Below are 23,050 nucleotides of genomic sequence, written 5' to 3'. Positions count from 1 at the left end.
ATAAGGCACTGCTGGCCAGTCGTGGAACACACTAGAGTGCTAAGAATGAGTTTTCCCCATGTATCTCTTCCCTTAGAAGGTAGGAGATGTCAGGTCAAGGAGATTGCAGCCATCCCCAAAGCTCTGATGTTTACCTCATGCCCGAGAGCATCAGCATCATAACCTGTGTGATTCAGGGGTCAGGTGCCTCAGTGGCCTGACAGGGCCCCCTGTGCCCATCGCAGGGGGGTCCAGGTGTGTGGCCTCTTTCTGCAGTACCACTGCTCATCAGACATCCAGGCTGCGGCCCCGTTTTTTCCTCAGTCTTGCCAGGACACAGCTGGTGGCCGTTTTCCTCAGTTTATTCAGAATATTGAAATTCGAATAAATTAGCAGTATTGTTTCCTAATAACATAATGAACAACCAACGCTTACTCCAAGCATGTGAACGTTTCTAATAATGTGGGTCCACCCATGCCGTCTTCTGGTATACTGACCCCCAGCCTTTCACACCTCAGCCAGAAATGACTAGTCTGTGTTTTCTGTTTATGATTTATTTTTTTAAGGAATGTTTTCATTTATCAGTATGGTTGTATTACATTGAGATGTTTAAATTATGAATGTAATAAAGTACCTAATAATTGGGACATTTAAAATTCCATTTTGCACTGATCTGTCAAATTACACATAATGTAATATCAAAAAAATGAAATTTTATGTTTTAACATTTTTGATTTAGAATACATTGTAAAAGTGTATTCTTTGGCATATTGGTATAAGGTGGCCACTTTCTTGGGAAGACCTTTTTAACTGGTCTTACAGTGTCATTCTCGTGAAGTGAAAATTTTTATGGAGTAATTGGTGAGACGGATGGTAGAAGGCACAATTGAGAGTTGGCTGTACTCCATACAGAGGTGCTGGGTAGCGTTACTCGCTTATGCTGATGACGGTTCCTTTTGTAATCTGTGCTTTCCCTTACATTTGTGTATTGCTGCAGCTAAAGGAGCACACAGGTCATGGCACGCTTAACAAAGAGACGGCAGGCGGATACAAAAGCTATCCAGCACCTTTGGGCAGCCATTGAGATTATACGGAATCAGAAGCAGATTGCCAACATTGACCGTATTACAAAGTAAGTAATTTATACAAAAAAAAACTGTAAAATTTTATAATAAGTCTTTGGGGAGAAAAGTTCCAAAGATAATTTATTATAATAACCAACATATACTACAGTCACTTTTTGGCCTTGCAGGAGTATGTTTTTAGGGGAACAAATATCGAAACACAAGCTACTCTGGTTTAGAAGTGTATAAATGAATATCAGATAAGTAAATATCAGTGTGTGCTGTTTCTAGTAGTATGGATTTTTGTTATCAGAATAACAAAAATGGATTTTTGTTATCAGAATTTTTTCAACTCTTGCAAACAAGTCTCTGTCTTTTATTAAAAAGGCTTTTAATTAATCACTTGCTTTTATGGAAACGATCTAAAAGTCTCCTGTTCATTATTCACTTAAATATATGGTAGGTACCTACCATGTAGCATGGTAGGTCTAGTGAATGACATCTAAGTGGTTTGTAACACACTAACCAAGAATTTTTAACAATTTAATCCTATATGTTATTAGTTATATTAAATAAATCTTCATTTAAAAGAAGAAAGTTTTGTTTTCTAGTTTCCAATGCTACTTAGCTTGGTAGCCCAAGATGCAGAGGAAAAAAATAGCAGATTACTTTATGAATACTTTTTTAGTGTCATATGCTAATTATAAGGGAGTCTTCAGATAACCCTTGATTTTGTTTTGTTTCTCTGGTATTTCTAAAGGAATGAAGCTAAATTCATCTTTTAAAAACGTATGAATGATAGTTTTTGGTAATTTAGATCAAATTTCTTCATACTTATTCTATGCATTCTTTAGATGCTAACCTGTAAAAATGGAAGACAAATGACTTACCAGAGCTCATTTAATTAAGTGCTTATTTTTGTCCTTATTAATAAGTAACAAAGTTAAGTACCATATATTTTTTGTCCCTTAGCCATATTGTGGTGAAGAAGATTATAAAGGTCACTTAAGAGGGAAGGGACAGGAGAAAGAGGAGAGTTGTTGCTATATGTTGCTCTAGCTCCGTGTTTCCCCTTGGAAAATTTCAAAATTGCCTGTGTACAACTCCTAGCTCCTACAGGTGAACAGAAGGGGGAAAAAATAGGTAACAGCTATGTGGAAAATAAGAATGAAATAAACAGTACATAATAATTAAATGACTTTTAATATTGGTGATAATTGGTATGAAAACATTTTTTTAAAACCTCAAAGAATAAAAAGCCTTAAGTATTTTCCTATGGTTGGGATTTAAAAACAAACAAACAAACAAACATAGTTTATGTGTATCACAAATTACTTACAGAAGAATGTGGAAATAAGACACTCTTTGTACTTAATTTTTTAAAATTTAAGTCATTTAAGCTTGGCTGAACTATTTCAACTTTTCAGGCTATTACTTCTTTTTTAATCTGTGACTCTTTCTCTAAAAGCTCTAGGGACATTCTCTGGGAAGCTATGGGAATCTCCCAGGTGAGATGTACATGGTGTGGCCAACAGAGTTGTCGACGTGGGTGTCAGTGGTCTTTGGATGATGATGACGGGTGTTTGTACATGTGTAACACGTTGGATTGTGAGAGACGCAGAGGCTGTTGACAGAATTGCACACCTCTTCTTGGTGTACACGACGAATTGTCCATAAGCATGCTCTCTTCTTTCCTCATCAGTGCAGCCTTAAGGGTGCCGAGGCTTATTTTCCTTCATGTCCTAAGGTCCATCCATATATCTTAAGATAGATATGAATAAATTCATTCACCTGCCAAATAGTCATCGTTTTGTCAGTCTTATCTAAAGATTAAAAAAATACTAAGAAAATCAGAGGGTGAGAGTTTGAGTGTTTCCCAGTGTTTTCTTCTGCCTCATCTCATCTGAGAATATGCCATATTCCTCTTTATCACTGGGGTGTATTCATAGCATCTTGTGCTTCTTTCATAACATTACTCACATGTGTGATTATTTCCCTGCCAGACCATCAGCCCCAGGAAGGAGCTGTCTAGATAATTGCCTAGTCCAGTGCCTTGGGTTCTCAGCAGTGTTAATTTCCTTGCTCATAACCCTTGCCAAGGTAAGTTAGGAAGAAGCGTTGGACCATGACAGGAAGTGAGATCTTTTGCTGTAAAACCTAATAATCTTATTCTGTATTCTAAGTAGGTAAATACTTTTCAAGCCTTACATTAATTTTAAATAAAGTTGTTCTGCTAAATTACAGCCAAGTCTGAACATAGAAGTATCTTTTAATCTTTCTGAATATCTTAAGTTACTGAAGGCTTTAGTAGAGTTATTGTAAAGAATGTATATACAGTCGTTAAGTTTCATTCTATATTTGACTGATGAGTGACTCCATTATAAAATTAAAAGCTGTACAGCTTCAGTCACTTAGTAAAAGTTTTGGGCTTTGGGGTCATGTCTGTTTATATTTAAAAGCCTGGTATACCCTAAACACTATAATTTACTTCTGTATGATGTTTTAATTCTGCTTGTTTTTGTTTGAAATGTCTTTGAAGTCACTTTTAGTCCATAGGTTTCTCATTCATCTTTTTGTTGTTGTTGTTTTCCTTTGCAATTTGTTTATTTAAGGAACTGGTTCGTTTACTCCAGTTTCTCATAGTCTGCCTTTGCTGATTGTATCCTTGTGATGTACTTTTAACTGCTGCTCATTCCTCTGCATCTCCTGGAAACTGATAGTTTATCCTAGAGGCTTGGGGGGAAGGGTGAGACTTCTTCATGGGTGTTCTGCCTCTTCTTATCCAGTGAAGTTGGTACTAAGGCTGGTGCACAGTGGCTCAATCCAATAATTCATTAAAAACTGTGGAATAGTGATAATGTAATTTTATCTTTTCTTTTTTAACTGGAATACTTCTGTAAGGACATAAACTTCCCATCATATACTGTTTGGTTACCACGTGGTATGGTTCGTATCAGAAAAGTGGAATTAACTGATTTTTTTACTTAAGCTTTCAAAATAGCAGCCTCTAATGGTAAGCAATTAGTTTTGTTGTTGTTGTTATTTGGAATTCATGCATTTAAATACATTTGGTATATTTCAGTCCATTTCTAACATAATCCCTTCTGGTGCTCAAGTTTTCCTTTCTTCGACTAATTGGAGCTTCTTCACATTGGGTTCTAAAGTTCCTCTCTGCTTTCTGATACAACAGAATTTTTGCAGGCTCATCTAGGATACACTGTGCCCCAGTCCTGGCACCACTGATTTCTCTAAGGGACTCTGGTTTCTCTCAGTTAGAAATTGTGTTCCATTAGCACTTTCTGGCCCTCAGTGTGCTCAGTGCCACCAGGTCGGTCTCTGTTTTTTGACCCGTGTTTTTCAAAGGTCAGTTGTATATGTATCATTTATAAATTATTATCATCTTGTTTAGTTATTTATTGGGGCCTTCTTTTATGCTCTGTTGGTTTCTTTTCCTGTCTTCTATATTTGTAATTTCCAGTTTTAGCAGTTAGGAATAAAGCTGCTGTATATTTTTAGTTTTTAATGTTTTCTTTCTTTACAACTACTGTTTATGACATTTTCTGCCAGGTACTCACTTATGTGTGCCTTCGAGTTTAGACTTCACTTCTGAAGTGGTTTTTGTCCATTTATTTCTCATGTTTAGGTCATTTCTGAGCTTATCTAATTCTGACTTGTACTTTCCTGTATCTTATTTTACTGTCTTAATGTCTTTTCATGTGTTTGACACAGTAGTTCCAGGTTTCATCTCTTGTGGGCACATCTCTCGGGCATGCTTTCGTTCCTAAGGAAATTCTGCTCCTTCAGCCACAGCCCTTTCGTGTTGGTCATTCTCACGTGAAATCAATTTTTCTGAACTTACATCAAGGAAAGGTGGTTGAGAACAGTTTTTCTACATACGGCTTTAAAGCACCTTAAGTCATTTTTATGAAGTGCTGAAAATATGGCCTCGTATTTTCCGTGATTTCCTGCTTTTTCTATAGCTTTTTCCAGAACCACAATTTCTTCTGTACCTATTGTCCTTACACTGGAGATCTTTCTGATCTGACTTAGTAATGTTTGATACTTTTATTACAACAGTTTCTCTACACTGTGGGGCTCTGTATCAAAAGAAAGCTTTGGCTGATTAATTTTGAGTGTTTATAGGGCTCGTTATGCTCCAGCCCCTTAAAACTTTAACATGAATTTATGAATTACCATCCCTTACATGCAGATGGGAGTGTGTAAACTGTCTGGTTTTAACTGCTGCTCTCAAATTGACCCACTTTCTTTCCAGTGACTACCTGTTGGTTATTTTAGCCTCCTGTACTCAGTTCCATCAGGGAATCTGTTATGTCCCGCTGCTTTCTCCCTCACAGGTGTCAGTATCGGTTGGGATTGTAGCTTTTGGAGATTTGTCCTGCCCTGCTCAGACTTTGGGATTCATGGAGATTCTCATCATGTAATTTTTTTTTGTTTTATGTTGTCCAGAGGTGGGACTGTCTCTTTGTCTTTTTCTACCTCTTCCAGTAACTTTGTCTAGGAGGTTTGGGAGACATTAAAAATCATGTTACTGTTACCATCTTTCAGCTCACAGCAGTCTTGTCACTTTTCTTAAAAAGAAAAATGCTAAAGGCACTGTATGTTTTCTAAAGTCCTAAAGCAGAGCTAAAAGCAATAAAAATTCCATCTAGCAGAGGCAAATCCAAAGAACATTCTTCATGTTTGTATATAACATTAGAGACATCAAAATCTGCAGCTGTATCCTCTTCAGTGGATCATTAAAATGTTAAGACTTGTATTGAAATTTAAAAGGAAATTTCCTGAGTAGAAGCCTTAGAACCTCAAAGTTAACTGAACGGTTAGGGATTAGTAACAATTTCTGGAACAAAATCAGAAAACTTTTCTGTGTTGGAGATGTTTCTTCCATGTGACCTGATGCTACGTAACCTTCAGGGCTCATGGCAGTTTCCTCCTAGTAGTTGTCTCTTCACCTCTCTTGGAGAGAGTCCTCAGCCTTTATTTTAATTTCTTTTCATTTTACTTTTTTTTTTTTTTTAACTGTTAGTGTTCTGTTCAAAAAGGAGTAGAAAGGTACTATAAGTTAGAGAATCATTGTTGAGATTTACGGAATATTTCAAGTATTTAAAAAATATAATTCCGGGAAACTTCTTTACAAATTCTATTATATGGGGATGGAAAGTATTTTTACAAGAAAGAGTCCATTTGAAATCAAAATATATATATATATATATTTGGGTTGAAATTTTATTTTATTTTTTTAATTAATGGTTAGTGGCATGGGAGTTAATAGCTCAGTGGTAGAGCAACTGCTTGGCCTTCACATGGTCCTGGGTTCAATCCGCAGTACCTCTGTTAAAGGAAAAAAGAAAATTAAAAAAAAAACAAACATAAATTAATGGTTAACCTGTGCCTCTGATTGAGAAGCTCGTGTTTATCGGTTTGATTTAATGATAACATAAAATCCCATACATGTCCTCCCTTGGAAGCTATATAAGCACAAAGAAATTTTGGCACTTCATTTTTAGAAACTGAATGTTGTTTTCTGATGTTTAATCATAAAATTGGAACAAATGAGTCATTTTATCATAAAAATAAAATGCATTAGTCAGTATAAATGAAGATATGCATAGGCAAGAGTAGCTTCTCTCTTAGTCTAAAGGTCTGTAAATGCTACATTATAAGTAGCATGCGAATTCATTAATTTTATGGAATTTGGATAGATGTCATGAAATTAAAGCTTTGAAATATTTCATTACTTAGCATTTATATAAAACAAATATTTGTAACGTATTTTTATTTTCTTAAAGTCATGACATTAGCCCTTGTTTAGTTTTTAAATGAAGGAGCAGAGATGGAGTCATATGACAACAGAATGAATAACAGAAATGCAATTTAAACTTTAAACCTCTACGATTCCCATTATGATTCATAACTCGTGTTGTTTTTCTAAATGTCACCTATATTTTAATATCCAGTAAAAATAAATTGCATATGTCATTTTTTTCCACTTTAATCCAAACAGATTATTCCAAACACCTTGTTTGGATAATTATAGCATTAGAGTTTCAGTATTCTAGGTAATAGTTCTAAGATAATTTAAAGACATGTTTTTGAAATAATTATGAACTTTATATTAGTCTCTGCCAGCATTGTTGGCTAGCATTATTGGTGTCACTGGGAGAGGTCAGTTGGCTCACATAGTAATATGTATAACATTGAATTTTATTATTTGTTACAGCCTCTTACGATCTTTATCAGTATTTCTGCTTCCTTTGCTGATTGTGACGTCTTGAGGGTAGGGCATACATCTTTCCTATCTTTGGATCTTAGTGTGAAGTGTAGTAGCTGGGACAGGGCACTGAGAAAAGGCTTCTTAATTGTAATATTCAGTTGCATTAACTGAAGAAGTAGTTTCAAGGAGGATTATAATAATTGAGAACATTGAGCCATTATTTTGTGACAAGCACAATACTTCATATGATTTCTCATGTAGTTTTCACGCTGGAGCTCCATGAGTCTGTTGTCATGATTCTTATCTCAGTGACGAGGATGAGGAAGCCTAGGCAGGTGACATGAAGTACACAAAGCCACACAGGTTATTGGTGGCAGAAGTGAGATTTGAATGTAGATCCATCTGGTATCATAGTCCAAACTGTTAGCCATTAAATGTTTTCTTTTGATATTTAACAAATGTATATTTGTATCCTTGCAAACTCTGTGAAGTTTTTAAGCCTCTGTCATCTACTTGGTGCTTCCTCATTATCTCATTTCACCCTGACAGCTACTCAGACGTTCAGATTAGCCCACTTGATGGGTGAAGGGCATCTGAGTAAATTGTTTGTCACAGGTTAGGTGTTAGAATTAGGGAGAACTGAGTTCTTCAGAATATAATCTGCGTTTTAAAATGAATTATTGATGATGCTGTTTAGGTTTTGAAGTTTATTACCTTTTTGTTCAGTGCAGTTTTAAAATAAAATACTTGTTGTATACCTGTCCATCTATAAAGCACCTCGTGGCAGATCATTATTACCTTTATTTTTTATTGTGGTAAAACACATAATACAAAATTTACCATCTTAGCCGTTTTTAAGTGTACATACGGTTCAGTGGTTTGGGATACACTGATGGTGCTGTGATACTGTCACCACCATCCATCTTGCCAGCTCTTCTCATGCTGTGAACTGAAACTCATCACCTATTAAGTAGTAACTCCTCCTTCCCCCTAGACCCAGGAAACCACTATTCTACTTTCTGTCCCTATGACTGTGACTACTCTAAGTACCTCACGTAAGTGGGATCACACAGTATTAGTCTTCTTGTGAGTGGCTTATTTCACTTAGCGTAATGGCCTCAAGGGTCATCCATGTTGTAGCATATTGCAGAATTTTCTTCCTTTTTAAGAATGAGTAATATTCCATTGTGTGTATAGGCCACATTTTGCTTAACCATTCACCCATCGATGGACACTTGGGTTGTTTCCACATTTTAGCTATTGTGATCAATGCTGCTATAAACTTGGGCTATGAATATCTCTTTGAGACTCTGCTTTCAGTTCTTTTGGGTATATACACAGAAGTGGGATTGCTGGATCATATGATAATTCTATTTTTATTTTTGGAAATCCATAATGTTTTCCACAGCAGTTGTACCGTTTTACTTTCCATAGTGCACAAGAGTTCCAAATTTTATGCATCCTCATCAACACTTGTAATTTTCTGTTATCTTGATAGTAGCCATCCTGGTGGGTGTGAATTGTATCTCATTGTGTTTTGATTTAACGTTTCTCTAATGATTAGTGATGTTGAGCATTTTTTCATGTGTTTATTGACCATTTAAATATCTTCTTTGGAGAAATGTCTGTTCAAGTCCTCAGCTCATTTTTGAATTTGGTTGGTTGCTGTTGAGTTTTAGGAGTTGTCTGTGTATTTTGGACACTTATCCCTTACTAGATGTATGCTTTTTGAACATTTTCTCCCATTTGTGGGTTGCCTTTGTACTCTGGATAGTGTTTCTTGATGTAAAAAATTTTTAAATTTTCATGAGTCCAATTTGACTCTATTTTGTTTTCTGTGCCTTTGATGCCATATCTAAGAAATCATTGCCAAAACCAGTGTCGTAAAGCTTTTGGGCTGTATTTTCTTCAGAGAGTTTTATTGGTTTTGGTTTTACATTTAGGTCTTTGATCCGTTTTGAGTTAATTTTTGTGTATGTTGTTAGGCGAAAGTCCTCCTTTATTCTTTTGCATATGGGTACCCAGTTTTTATGGCACCATTTTGAAAAGACTATTCCCCACTGAGTAGTCTTGGTACTCTTATCAAAAATCATTTGGTGGTATATGCAAGGGTTTATTTCTGGGCTGTCTGTTATTCCATTGGTCTGTATGTCTGTCTTTATGCCAGTACCATACTGTTTTGATTATGGCAGCTTTGTAGTAGGTTCTGAAATCAGGAAGCATGAGTCCTCTAGTTTTTTCTTGTTCTTTCAAGATTGTTTTGGCTGTTTGGGGTCTGTTGAAATTCCATATGAACTTTATGGTGACTCTCTTTGGTTAATACTTTTATGATTCTCTATGGTTAATAAGACTATTTGGGTAATACTGACATTTTAGTAATATTAGTACTTCTAATCCATGAACATGGGAGGTGTTTCCATTCACAGTTGACCCTTGAACAACACAGGTTTGAGCTGTGCAGATCCACTTACATGCAAATTTTTTTCAACAAATATGTACTACAGTACTACATGGTCTGCAGTTGTTTGAATCCATGGATTTGGAACCTCAGATATGGAGGGCTGACTGTAAGGTTACATGTGGATTTTCAACTGTATGGGAGTAGGCGCCCCTAACCCCCACCATGTTCAAGGGTCAGCTGTATTTGTGTCTTTAACTTAAGCAGTGTTTTGTAGTTTTCATTGTATGAGTCTTTCACCTCATTGGTTAATTTAATTCCTAAGTTGCAGGAATGCTGTTGTAAATGGAGTTATTGTCATGATTTCCTTTTCAGATAATATCTGCAGTGATCTTTCTACTTTTTCCTTTCCAACTTAAATGCCTTTTGTATCTTTTCTTGTCCAGTTGATCTCGCTAGAACTCCCAGTACTGTGTTGCAGTGGTGAAAGCAGACATCCTTGCCTTATTCCTGATCTTAGAGGAAAAGCTTTCAGTATTTCTCCCTTTCACCATTAAATGATGATTTCTGGGGGTTTCTCATATATGGCTTTTGTTATGGTGAGGTAGTTTCCTTCTATTCCCCATTTGTTGAGGGTTTTTTTTTTTTTATCATGAAAGGATGTTGTATGTTGTCAAATGCTTTATCTGCATCTACTGAGGTAATCATAGGATTTTTAATCTTTCATTCTGTTAATGTGTATCATGTTTATTGATTTACATAGTTTGAAGCATTCTTGTGTCAATAAAGCACCTGCTAGTGGAGCATTATTGTTAACCATTTTAAAAAAAATTTCTACAAGTACCATGACCATATTGTAGGATACTTGCAAAATAAAAGACAGAAAGATAATCACCAGTCGTTTCTTTACCTAAATTCCAGCAAGGGACCCATTTTGATTGATTTCTTTCCGGTCATTTTTCATATGCTTGTTATCTTCTCAACATTATTTAGCCTTTTTCCATGTTGTTATCAGGTCATCATAAGTTATCATTGGTAATAGTTGTGTAGTATTCCATCTGGGGAGCCTGTTCTGTAGGGAGGAGGGATGAGTAGTAACATAAACATTTACTGTAAGGTTACATCATGTTACCGTACTCACCTTCAAAACAACCACATGGGTGGACGCTGTTAATTTTACTATAGATACATAGACTGGGATGCAGAGAAGTTAAGTCCCTTGTGCAGGGTTGGGCAGCTAATAAGTTGTAGAGCTGGCATTTGAACTGAGATCTGGTGACTTAAGAGACCATGCTTTTTCCTCTTTACTTTTGTGTTGCCTCCATATGCCATTTATTTAATTCTTATGACAACTCTTAAGTGTTTTAATTATACAGATAGTCAGTAATGTAAGTAACGAAGGTGGAAGCTTAGAGGATAAACAGTGGCTGGTAGAGGAACCATTTGTGTAGATTGGGCTAATAAGTTCTGGGCACTGGGCTAATAGCTTTACATTCATTACCTCATTCAGCTTTTATTACAACCCTGTGATTACATATTATCATCATGCTGCCCTTGCTTAGGTAACTTGGGTGTTTTCAGTTTTTTTTTTCACCAGTCTCCAGGCGTTATATCCTCTCCTTGTGCTTTGAAGTATTTCCTTACGATGGATGCTCAGATTGTCTCCACTTTCCCTCCACATTACAAATAACCATGCATTGCTCCAGCTCTCCACTATGAAAAGCAGATACCAGTTTGCTTTTTGACCTATACGAGGAACTTGTTGGTTTGTGTATCTAGGAACAGAATTCCTCCTTGACTGTAGGATATACATCTACTTAACTTGACCAAGATCTGCTTATCCTCTGCCTGCTTTCCGGTTGGGGTTGTCTTTTCCTGTTGATTTGCAGAAGCTCTTGTTGTTAATTCTCGGGTACACTTCCTGCTTTGTAAACATCGTTTCTAATTCTCTCATCTGTTTATTAAATTTTCCCGTAGTGTTCTTTGTTGAACAGAAACTTTAAATTTTTTTTCTAATTTTTATTTATCTTTTGTAGGGGGAGGTAATTAGGTCTATTTATTTATGTATTTTTAGAGGAGGTACCAGGGATTGAACCCAGGACCTTATGCATGCTAAGCATGTGCTCTACCACTTGAGCTATACCCTCCCCCAGAAACTTTAAATTTTGATGTGCTCAAATTCAGTATTTTTTGCTTAATGTTGTGTGCTTTTGAAATCTTATTTAAGGATTCCTTCTTCTTTATTAACCCACAATAATATTCTCCTACATTTTCTTTTATTAACTTTATAGTTCTACCTTTCACAGTTAGGTCTTTATCTGTAGTTCTCTCTTTATGTGGTGGTAGAAAAGGATCCATTTAAAAAAACTTTCCCCTCTATAGTGAGTGAGTCTTCATTCTTTAGAATTTATGCTCTTGTGGGAGCGGTTTTAGGGGCCCTTACAGCACCCCATGTAGCTTACTTTTACATACTTAGCAGTACCATTTTTGTTTGCCCTCGGCCCCTGCAGCCTCTTCCCACCAATATGTAAGCTTCAGAGGTAGGGATCTTTTTCTGCTTCGTGTATTGGAATGTGCCAAGCCCCCAAAAATTGACTCGCGCATAACAGGCACTCAGCCGTCTCAGCTGCACTTGTGAGTGTGAGTGTACGTCACTCTTCCGTGCGGCCAGCTGTCCGTGCTGCAGAAAGCTTGAAATCTCTACTAGAACCAGGCTGTTTCTATGGTACAGAAGATGTCCTATTAAGTAGGCATGTTTTCTTGAGGAAGTCACTTTCCTTTCCTCATCTGCAAATTAATGCCTCTGTGTAACCAACCACCATCTCAGTCAAGACACAGAAGGTTGTCGTCACCCCCAGAAGTTCCCTTGTGCTTCTTTATGGTTAGTACTCTTGCTTCCCAGCCCCAGGCAGTCCCTGACTGACTTTCTGTCGCAGTGATTGGTTGATCTATGCTTGTTCCAGAATTCTACGTAAATAGAATCATAGAGTATATTCTTTTTCATGATCACCTTTTCTTGATCAGCATGTTTTGAGATGCATTTGCTACATATATTGGTAGTTTATTCATTTTTGGTTGCTAAGTCATCGTCCATTATATGGATATATGGCAGTGTTTAGAAGCATTCACTTGCTGCGGGCGTTTGGGATGATGACAGAGCTCTGGTGTGCTTTGGGCACTGGTGTAGATGATGTGTGTTCGGGTCCATCCCTAAGAGTAGGATACCTGTAACTGGGGCAATAAAAAAGGATGGAAGGTAGATGGATTTATTTTGTTTGTTTGTGTTTTTGCAGTTGAGTTTTTTTTTAATTGAAGTATAGTCAGTTTACAATGTTGTGTCAATTTCTGGTGTACAGCATAATAGTTCAGCCATACATTTACATACATATATTCACTTTCATACTTTTTCATTATAGGTTACTACAAGATATTGTATGTAGTTCCTTGTGCTATACAGTATAAACTTGTTGTTTATCTATTTTATATATAGTAGTTAGTATCTGCAAATCTCAAACTCTCAATTTATCCCTTCCCACCCCCCTCTCCCCCACTGGTAACCATAGTTTGTTTTCTATGTCTGTGAGTCTGATTCTGCTTTGTAAATAAGTTCGTCTTTTTTTTTTTTTTTTTTTTTTAGATTCCACATGTAAATGATATCATGTGGTATTTTTCTTTCTCTTTCTGGCTTAACTTGCTTAGAATGACAACCTCCAGGTCCATCCATGTTGCTGCAAATGGCATTATTTTATTCTTTTTTATGGCTTAGTAGTATTCCAATATCGAACTGTCTATCTGTCTATCTATCTCACTTCTTTATCCAGGCATCTGTCAGTGGGCATTTAGGGTGCTTCTATGTCTTGGCTATTGTATATGGTGCTGCTGTGAACATTGAGATGCATGTTATCTTTTTGAATTAAGGTTCCCCCAGGATTAGGATTGCTGGATCATATTGTAAGTCTGATTTTAGTTTATGAGGAATCTCCATACTGTTTTCCATAATAACTGCACCAAACTGCCTTCCCACCAACAGTGTGGGAGGGTTCCCTTTTCTCCACACTCTCTCCAGCATTTATCTTTAGGTGGATGGTTTTTAATTTGTGTGTGTATATTGTATTCATTTGTGTATCAAATAAATGTATACAGTGCATTTTATAAAACTTCATTTTGTTCCAAAAATATTTTGGAGACGATTAGAGAAAGAGTTAAGTAGAGTAGGTAGAATAAGGTAGTATATATCCAAAGGAGATGAGAAGGATGAGGAAAAGAGAATGAAATTTAGGACACAAAATAGAGCTAGGAATAAAGCTGTTTTCCGTGAAACCCCACAACTTGTTAAGGGTGGATTACAAATCTTGGCTTGCAGTTTTCTGGTAGCTTCTCCTAAGGTGCAGCATTTTAATCACGTCCACTAGGAAACTGTGTGCTGAGGTGAACCATAGCTATTTCCAGTAATACTAAAAGCAGAAAGACATTTATTCCTAGGGTTTTCATTGAGGTAACCGTTTTATATTTTTTGCAAAGCTCATGTCAGATGGCAGAGTCTAGTCCTGGGTCTGAGTAGTTAGGCTGAGGTCTCAGAGGCAGTTTTAATTAAAAAGTTGTTGTTATGTAAGACTTTGCCAAAATGGTACTCTGCTGTTGCCTGTGCTCTTTCTTCCAGCTACCAAGGAAATTAAAACATAAAACTTGGAATATACTTTAATTTCAGATATGAAATAACAGCAGTCTTAAACCTGTGGTGGTTTTTGCATCATTACACAGATAATGTATTTTCATTAGTTGTGTCATGGGTATAAACTGATCAGCAACATTTTTAAAAGTTGGTAAAATTGTGAATTAGGTCTGATTTAATAATGTAAAAAGAAGGAGCAAGCTGTTAAATGTATTATTTATCATTACTGAAATGGGGACTTACTGAATTAAAAATTACTCTCTTTTTGTAAAATGGAACCAATTTAACAATGAAATAAGTAGTATATGTGTCACAGGATAAATTATTTTTCCCCAAAGTGAAAATTTTGCCTACTATGGAAGTGATGTCTTAGTTTCTACCAAACTTTGAAATAACTGAAGGTTCTGCTTCAGTGATTTTAATTAGAGTCACTGCCCCAGTAGCAGAGCCCTAGGTCTGAGGTGACAGTTCACAGTGTGCCGTTTGGGGCAGTCAGGACAGAGCAGCTTTTCAAAGAAAAAGTATTTTTAATGTCTTTACTGTTAGTGAAAAAACAACAGAAAGATTCTTGCTGCTGTTGCTGCTGCTTTTGGTTGTTGGTAATTAATCCCTGAACATCTTCAGGGTGTGTCTGTATTCAGGCCACTGTGAATGGTTTTTAACTAGTTCAGAAATGAGGGAAATTAAGACTTGGCAGTTAGGATTAAACAGGAATTATGAAAATGGTGTTGAGAACTACTAGCACACTTCACCTCTCTTTGATGGCTTTTTCCCTAGTTAGTCACCATGGAGGTCTGTGATGAATAAATAGCTCTGTGCCTAGTATTTAGTAAGAGGGCAGAACTATGTAAGAAGGATTATTACATTCTGGCCTACGACCTGCAAAACAAGTAGGTACTTGCCTGTTGCGTGTTCTTGCTACTCCTATGTGCCTGGTTTTGCTGTGTGCCGGGTGTTGCGGTGGCGTGTCGCGGAGGGGAGAGAGGAGGAGGCAGACACCCAGGTTCTCGGGTGATTCTGTCTTCCTCGAGACACTCGTGCTAGCTTCCGATAGGTGCAGCCATGAGTTCAGATCTCCTCGGCCTGACTGGGAATGGCCGTGAGCTAGCGCCTGGTGCTGAGCATCGACGCTCGGGCACAGCTGAGTCTGGGTTTTCACCAGGGCTCCCTCTTCCCAGGGAGTCTGAACTGGAGTTCTTGTCTCCCTGGCCCTGCGATGTTATCTGCTTAGCTTCTGAGGTTCTCGGTGGCTTCTTCAGAACTGGCAGACCCTCCTAAGTTAAATGAATTGTTTTTTAGCGTTTGATTTGTTTTTTCTAGTTTTCAGTGGAAGAATTGATCTGAATAACCTAGTCAGCCATTGTTGGTAACAGAACTCTCTCTCCTGTGTGTATATACATGTATATATTTTAAAATCTTGTCCTTTTTATCTTTAATATTGTGAGCATTTTCTCACACTTTTGTTTTTTAAAGCATTAATTTTATTAAGTGCATTGTGTTCTATTGGTTGGATATACAACATTTTATATCCATAATTTATTTTACTATTATGGACATTCAAATCCTTTTTTTTTCCTATAAAAATTCATGCTGTGAGGAACATTTTTTTACATAAATCCTGTGTCCTATTCAGGTTGTTTCTGTAGAAGTGGAATTACTGAATCAGTGAATAAGGGTCACTTACAAAGTGTTAATACATGATGCGAAAATGCTTTCCAGAAGGTATTTTCAGCAGCTCTGTGTTGAAAGTGGCTGTCTTAATGCATCTTTACCAGCACTGAGAATAATTCTGAGTATCTTGCTCACTTGACAGTGAAATAGTTTTCTTATTGTTGCGGTTTTGTATTGTTGTAGTCTTTGTCATATTTGTGCTAAATATATTCCATTTTACTGTCTGCTTTTCATTTGCAGAATGGAAGTTAGCGGTAATTGCTCCATAGGCTAGAAAAAAACCGAGTTTGTGATGTTTCATGTCATGGAGAAATTCCACATTTCTTAGCTAGTCAGATATTTTGGATCTTTTGTGTTCTTCCATAGCTTTTATACTCAGAATGTCCTTTAACATCAAGAGATTAGTGCAGTTATTCACTTAAATTTTTATCTCAGATTTTATGATTCTAATATTTTTGGCTGTGTCTTTTTTAAGCCTCTGAGCCAGTTCCCAGAGGCCAGTTGGTAGCCATTAGGTACTGAAATTATGGAGCAGTACGAACTTTATCCAGATCATCCAGAATACACTTAAAATACGTTTGTTATGTTTCCATTGGAGTGGAGGCCTCTAGCCTCGATGACGGTGCGAAGCTGCTGGTAGGGGACGGGAGGACGGCTTGAGGTGTCGTGATGCTTCCCCTGCACAGACAACATGGCGGTGCACTTTGTGGTGGTCCTTCGTACCCTGCTGTGGTCACACTTACCCTGTTTTCTTTGGTGTGCTCATTTCAAACTGCATGACACCAGTTTCTGAGATTGAGTCATTTTTAGAAGGGTTAAAGATAATTAATTTCAGGAATTATGACACAAGATTTCTTACGTATGTAAAAATGTTAAATTAGCGGTGGCTGCTTCCATTAACTATTTTTTTTTTGTCTTGGACCGTGCAGAATTATCTCAGGGGAGGTGGCACATCCTAGGTTCTGCAGCCTGTTGCTGGGGCACATGTCAGTGCTCAGCAGCCATTGGAAAGTAGCATCCTAGGAGAGACACTGGGAGGAAAATCACGGGAAAGGAAATGGATGGGACGGGAAGAATTTTAAAAGCTGTTGGTAAAGTTCAGAGAAATTGAATGTAACTTTTAAGTAGTGACATTTACATACTATTTCATGGTTTGTACTATGTGAAATTAAAGTAGGAGACTAGATGGCCACTGTAAATGCATCTCAAAGCCAAACTGTTTTTACCTCTTCATTTGAGGAAGATCAGCCCCTGGAATGGATACGCAGCATGTGAGAAAACAAGAGCTGGCGTGCCCCTAACCTGAATTGTTAGCGGAAGTATTTTCACATGAACTAAACCTCGCTGAGTACTTGACGATCTAAGAGAAGGAAAATGTGTTGAGAGCCCTCATTGTATTTAAGGTATTTTGTACGTCACTCAGTCCTTCAGGATATATTTGTAGGTAACTCGGGATGGTCTTGAGGCTTATCAGACATACTTGTAATGCTCAGTGAGGTGATATTAACTCCTCATTTGTTTAACGTCTACAGCACTCTGGTTCAGTTCTGCCTTTTAAGAAAAATGGGAGAGAATGAGTATTTTTATTTAAGGAAAAATAGGGGAAAAGTAAGGTGTTGCTCAAATTTTGCTTTGTGAGTTTGTGCTTGTTGCCTTTTCATTGGTGATTTCTATCACAATAACTGTTAAACCAAATGTCTTACATTGCTCAAGTAAGTTTTGGGTTTATTGCATAGGCCACATACACAAAAAGAAACCTCTAGAACATTAAATGTGCTGATAGGTACATATTTAACCTTTTGTCATGCTTGATGTCTTTTTGTTAGTTATTTGTTTCCTGTTTTAGTTTTTTTTAGTCTTATATTTTGCAGTCTTAATTTTATGGGTTCATATCTGTCTTTTCCTGTATTTCTTCCATTGTTCTAATACATAATTGGTTCCCCAAATAGATGAGGAATACTTTGTTCTAATTTATTCTTATTTTTCTGTTATAGTTAACTATTTATGTCATCCAACTGTAAATATAATGTGGATCTAAATTACTTTATCCAGATTGCATTTAATTATTCCACTATCACTTGCTAAAAATTGTTATGTTTTCCCTTCTTTTGTAATGTTTACCATTGATTTTTGTGTATTTGGACCTGTTTCTGTGTATTCTGATCTTCTGTGTTGTTCTTTTTTTTGAGTCTTTGTTTCTACTACATTGTTCTAAATTGTCGGCACTATGGCAGACTTCATGCCAGCCTTGTTACTGCCACTGCCACGATAGAGTACTTCATAGTAATTTCTTTTGGGCAGGGTTAGTCATCACTCACTTTTCTTCATTGTAAAAACATTTTTTAATGATAATTATTTCTTTAATTTTTGGATGTTTCTTAAGCTCATAAAATCACATGTTAAGAGATCCTGAATTGATCCCTGGGACAGGAAAAGAACAGTTGAAAAGTGGTGAAGCCTGAATAAAGTCAATAGTTTAAAGTACCATGTACTATCTTTACTATCATCGATTAAAAAACTGAGAAATGTTCGGATGTTACCTAGACTTACTGTGGTGATCATTTTGCAGTGTATACAAATACTGAATCATTATACTGTACACCTACTCTAATATAATATGTCAATTATACCAAATAAATTCATAAACTTAAAAAAGAAATTAAGAATCTTTGATAATTGTATTGTTTTATGTAAGATGTTAACATTAGGAGAAGCTGGATAAAGGGTATGTGGGAACTCTACTATTTTTGCAACTCTTCTGCAAGTCTGGAATTAAAAGATTTTAAAAGATCACATTGAAATTATTTCATACTCATTTATATATTCAACAAGCATTTTCTGAGTGCCAGTTTATAAGAGGCACTGTCTGAAACGACTTGTCTGCCCCCTCAGCTCTTCTCGCTGCAGCTGCAGGTAGGTCAGCACATGGGTCCTGTGATTCTAGGGCCCTGAAGGGAACAAATTCAGATACAAATATAACAGCTGTTTTAAATAGTGAACACATGTTCTTAGCCTTTAGACTGTACTTTTTAAACCCACATCGATCACCCACTGTGGATCGGGGGCCCCTGGGGAAACACAGCTGTCACCCAGATTTGAGTGATGTGGCGACCAGCGTGTTAATGCGTCCTAGATCACTTGCTCTTCATCCCAATAAGCCTAAACCCCCTTTTCTTTCAGGAAGCAGAGCCCTCCCTCAGTGCTGTTCTGCTCCCAGGCTGTAACAGTGTGAGGAGGAGATGTTTCTTTGTAACGCTGCAGTTCCTATGTTCTAGTTAGAAATAATCCTTCATCCATTCCCTTTTGTGATCCTCCTGCCCTGTGAAAAGGGCTCCCTGAGTCCTTCCTCCTGTGCACATCTGTGGTCCCTCAGGACTGGATAAATGGCTTTAGCTGACTTTTTTTCTCTTTGAACTAAGGAGGATGCGCCCACCATGCAGTCACTACAGAGAAAGGCCAACTTCTCTCTACTGTGCCTTCGTCCATGCCCCACTGCTGCTGGAGTGCACGGTGGCCAGGAAGACCTATTTGTGTGGTGAAGTTCAGGGGATTAAAATATATCAAGGAATAATAACAGTAATGCCTTTCTTGTTAAGAAAACAAAACGTCAGACTGGGACTGGAAAGGTCTTTTCTTTATAAAAGCTACCAGTATCCTTCAGCAAGCGTCATATTTATATTTACATTTATCACTTAAATTGATAAAATTTATCTACTGTAATGGTGAGCTATTATAAGAATCCCTTGCAAGATCTCAAACAAGGATACACATATTACTACTACCTAAGGTGTACACTGTACTGGAAGTCCTAATTAGAGCAATAAGAAAAGACAAGTTCAATGGGGTTACTTAAACAGACAGATCTAAAACTAATAAGGGTTTAAGCAAGGTTCCTCAACCTTGCTCTACCAGCAGCCTCCGACCAGGAAATATTATATTATATAAAGTTCTCTTTTCAGAAGAAACCAAAAGTATGCAATATCTAGGAAAAACCCAAAAGGTACTCAAGAAATTTATGGAGAAAAATTATAAAACCTTATTTAGGACATAGAAAAAGTTATAAATAAATATAGATGTACAAATTTCATCGGTGAAAATAGTTAATATATAATGGTGTTTATTCTCCTCTAATCTGAATCTCAGCAATGTTTTTCATCGATCTTGGCCAACTGATTGTAAAATTATTGTGGGTGTTAAGGACCAGGTAGAGCTAAGAATAGCTAAGATGAGTTTGAAAAGGAAGGAGGGGACCTGCCCAGGATTGGTGAGCTTGTGTGGCAGAAAGGAGCTTTTGTACATTTGGAGGGATGGTAAATGGTACCTACTTTTTTTTTGTAAAATTAGTTTTTGGCTGATAGATATGTGAACAAAATTCAAAAGGGAGTACCGTGAAAAAACGCCTTCTTCCTGTTCCTGCCTGCTGACCACTGTTCTTGGAAGTAACCTCTTTTGACAGTTCCTGGAACATACCTCTAGAACTCTTGTACATATACAGAAATAATTATATAAGGTCTTTGAGAAATTGTACCATTTTATACCATGATTTTTTCTCTGATTCTCTTTTTTTAATTGAGGTCTAAGTGGAAAAATAAGATTGTACTAGTTCCAGGTGTACGGCATGATTCGGTATCTGTATGCACTGCAGACTGAGCACCATGACAAGTCTAGTCAGCATCCATAGCCGTGTATAGTTACAGAACAGTTTTTTTCTTGGGATGAGGAGTTTTAAGATCTGCTCTAAGCAACTTTCAAATGTGCAGTACAGTGTAATTAATCACCATGTGGTACATTGTATCTCCACAAGTTATTGATCTAATAGCTGGAAGTTTGTACCTTTTAACTACTATCACCCCTTTTGCCTACTGCCCTCCCCACCCCCCACCTCTGGCAACCACCAGTCTGTTCTTCACATTTTTTTTTAACTTCACATACAAGTGAAATCATACATTGTTTATCTTTCATATATATATATATATATATATATATATAATCACGTTTTCTTTATCCATTCATCTTTCCACGGATACTTAGGTTGCTTCCATATCTTGGCTATTGTAAATAATGCTTCAGGAAACATGGTGCAGACATCTTTTCAAATTAATGTTTTCATTTTCTTCAGCTAAATACTCAGAAGTGGAATTTCTGGATCATGTGGTAGTTGTATTTTCAATTTTTGGTGGAACCTTCATATTGTTTTCCATAGTGGCTAAACCAGTTTACAGTCCCACTAACACTGTACAAAGATTCCGTTTTCTCCATGTCTTGCCAACACTTGTTATCTCTTACCTTTTTGATGGCCATTCTGATGGGTGTGAGGTGATAACTCACTGTGATTTTGATCCGCATTTCCCTGATGATTACTGATGTTGAGCATCTTTTCATGTACCTGTTGGCCACCTGTGTGTCTTCTTTGGAGAGTGTCTGTTCAGATTCCTGTGCCTGGTTTTTGGGGGTGTTTATAGTTGTTTGGGGTTTTTTTGCTATTGAATTGAATGAGTCTTTATATATTTTGGATATTATCCTCTATACCATGATTTTAAAACATAATATATTTTAGAACTTACGTCATCTTATGTCTATGACACTGCTTCATGTATTTTAATGATTATATAATAATCCTTGGCATGGTTATGTATTATACATTAGCCAATATTCCTTGGATGTATGTTTAGGTGTTTCTGATCTCTTCTTGTTGTCAACAGTGCTAAAATGAATTTCCTTCCTTGTGTGTGTATTATGTCACATGTGTCTAATTATGTCCATAGGATGAATAGCTAGATGTGGAGTCACTGGGAAGTTCGTTTAATTCTCCATGGAACTTCAGAATCAACTTGCCTACATTGTGGTGGTGGTTAGTTAAATGATCTTAGAGGCAATTTGGATTTTGTCGTCTTTCATCTAAATAATTGGCATGTCTTTCCATTAGCTCTTTTTTTTTTTTTTACATTAGAAACTTTTCAAAATTTTCTTCATACAGATCTTGTCATTTCTTCTATTTATTATGAGGCATTTTTCTTATTGTTATAAATAATTGGGGTCTTTTAAATCTGCTGGGTTTTTTTGGTATTTATGTATGAATGCTATTAATTTGTGTATTAGTTTATATCCAAACAAATAATTGATTAAATTATTTTGATTAAAAATAGCACATCAGCTGATTTTCTGGGTCTTCTAGGTATATGATCTGCAATAATGGTCATTTTAACTCCTTATCAACTTTTATACTTTATTTCTTTCTCTGTTTCAGCTGCGCTGGTTATTACCTTCGGCAGAGTGTCAGAGACATCTTTGAATATTCCCAATCAAGTTGAGGAAGTGTTTGCTCATTCCTATTTTGTTAGGGGGCTGGATGTTAAATTTTAGTAAATTTTACTAAAAAATGTTTGGAAAGCTTTATTATTTCTCACTTTCGATCTATTAATTGGGTGAATTATATTTCTAGATTTCTTAATGATAAATCTTCCTGGAAGTCCTGAAATTAAATACCTACTTATGGTATATTATTCTTTTTATATTTGAATATATTACTATATCAACATGAATTTATGTTAATATTTAAGATTATGCTGCATATTCAAATATTTTATTTAGGAGTTTACACCAGTGTTCTTTTGGGAGCGTAGTTTTCTTCTTCTGTGCTATTTTTATGAGGTCTTCTTGCCATTATTTTGCTGGATTCCTTGCTTTACTCTATTACGTAGTGGGAGAGTCTAAATCGCATTGGAGTTATGTGGTCATTAAAAGTTTGATAGAATTACCTTGTGAATATGTCCCTATCTGGTGTTTTTCTGGGCAAGCTCTTTGCCAACTTGTTTTATTTCTTTGGAAATTGTCCTTTTTAAAGTATTCTCTTTTTGCTGTGGTCAACTTTTGATCATTTATATTTTCCTAGAATATCATAGTGTTTATGTTATATTTTTGCACAGAAATGAACAAAGCAGTTGCTTACAACTGTTTTAGTTTCCCTTTCACGTGTGGCTGTGTCCCTGTAGACGTTTCTTAGTCTGTGTTTTCCGCACTCTGCGTCTTCATTG

At 36.5% G+C, this 23,050-nt stretch overlaps 1 protein-coding gene across 10 annotated transcripts in view; it reads left to right on the top strand.

Annotated features, from left to right (window-relative positions):
* The window catches only part of ZMYND11 (zinc finger MYND-type containing 11), an 87,626-nt gene that overhangs the window by 19,356 nt on the left and 45,220 nt on the right, over positions 1–23,050 (top strand). For 9 of the 10 annotated variants that reach the window (XM_074358223.1, XM_074358225.1, XM_074358224.1 and 6 more), the window contains exon 2: positions 977–1,111. In XM_074358223.1, the coding sequence (XP_074214324.1) occupies positions 996–1,111 (116 nt within the window). In that variant the 5' untranslated portion in view covers positions 977–995. Of the gene's footprint in view, positions 1–976; positions 1,112–23,050 lie in introns of those variants that run through there. The other variant, XM_045522478.2, reaches the window with a different exon arrangement.

Source organism: Camelus bactrianus, chromosome 35 (assembly GCF_048773025.1).
Source record: "Camelus bactrianus isolate YW-2024 breed Bactrian camel chromosome 35, ASM4877302v1, whole genome shotgun sequence".
In the NCBI taxonomy this organism is placed as follows: Eukaryota; Metazoa; Chordata; class Mammalia; order Artiodactyla; family Camelidae; genus Camelus; species Camelus bactrianus.
This window is presented reverse-complemented; position numbering and strand designations above follow the sequence as displayed.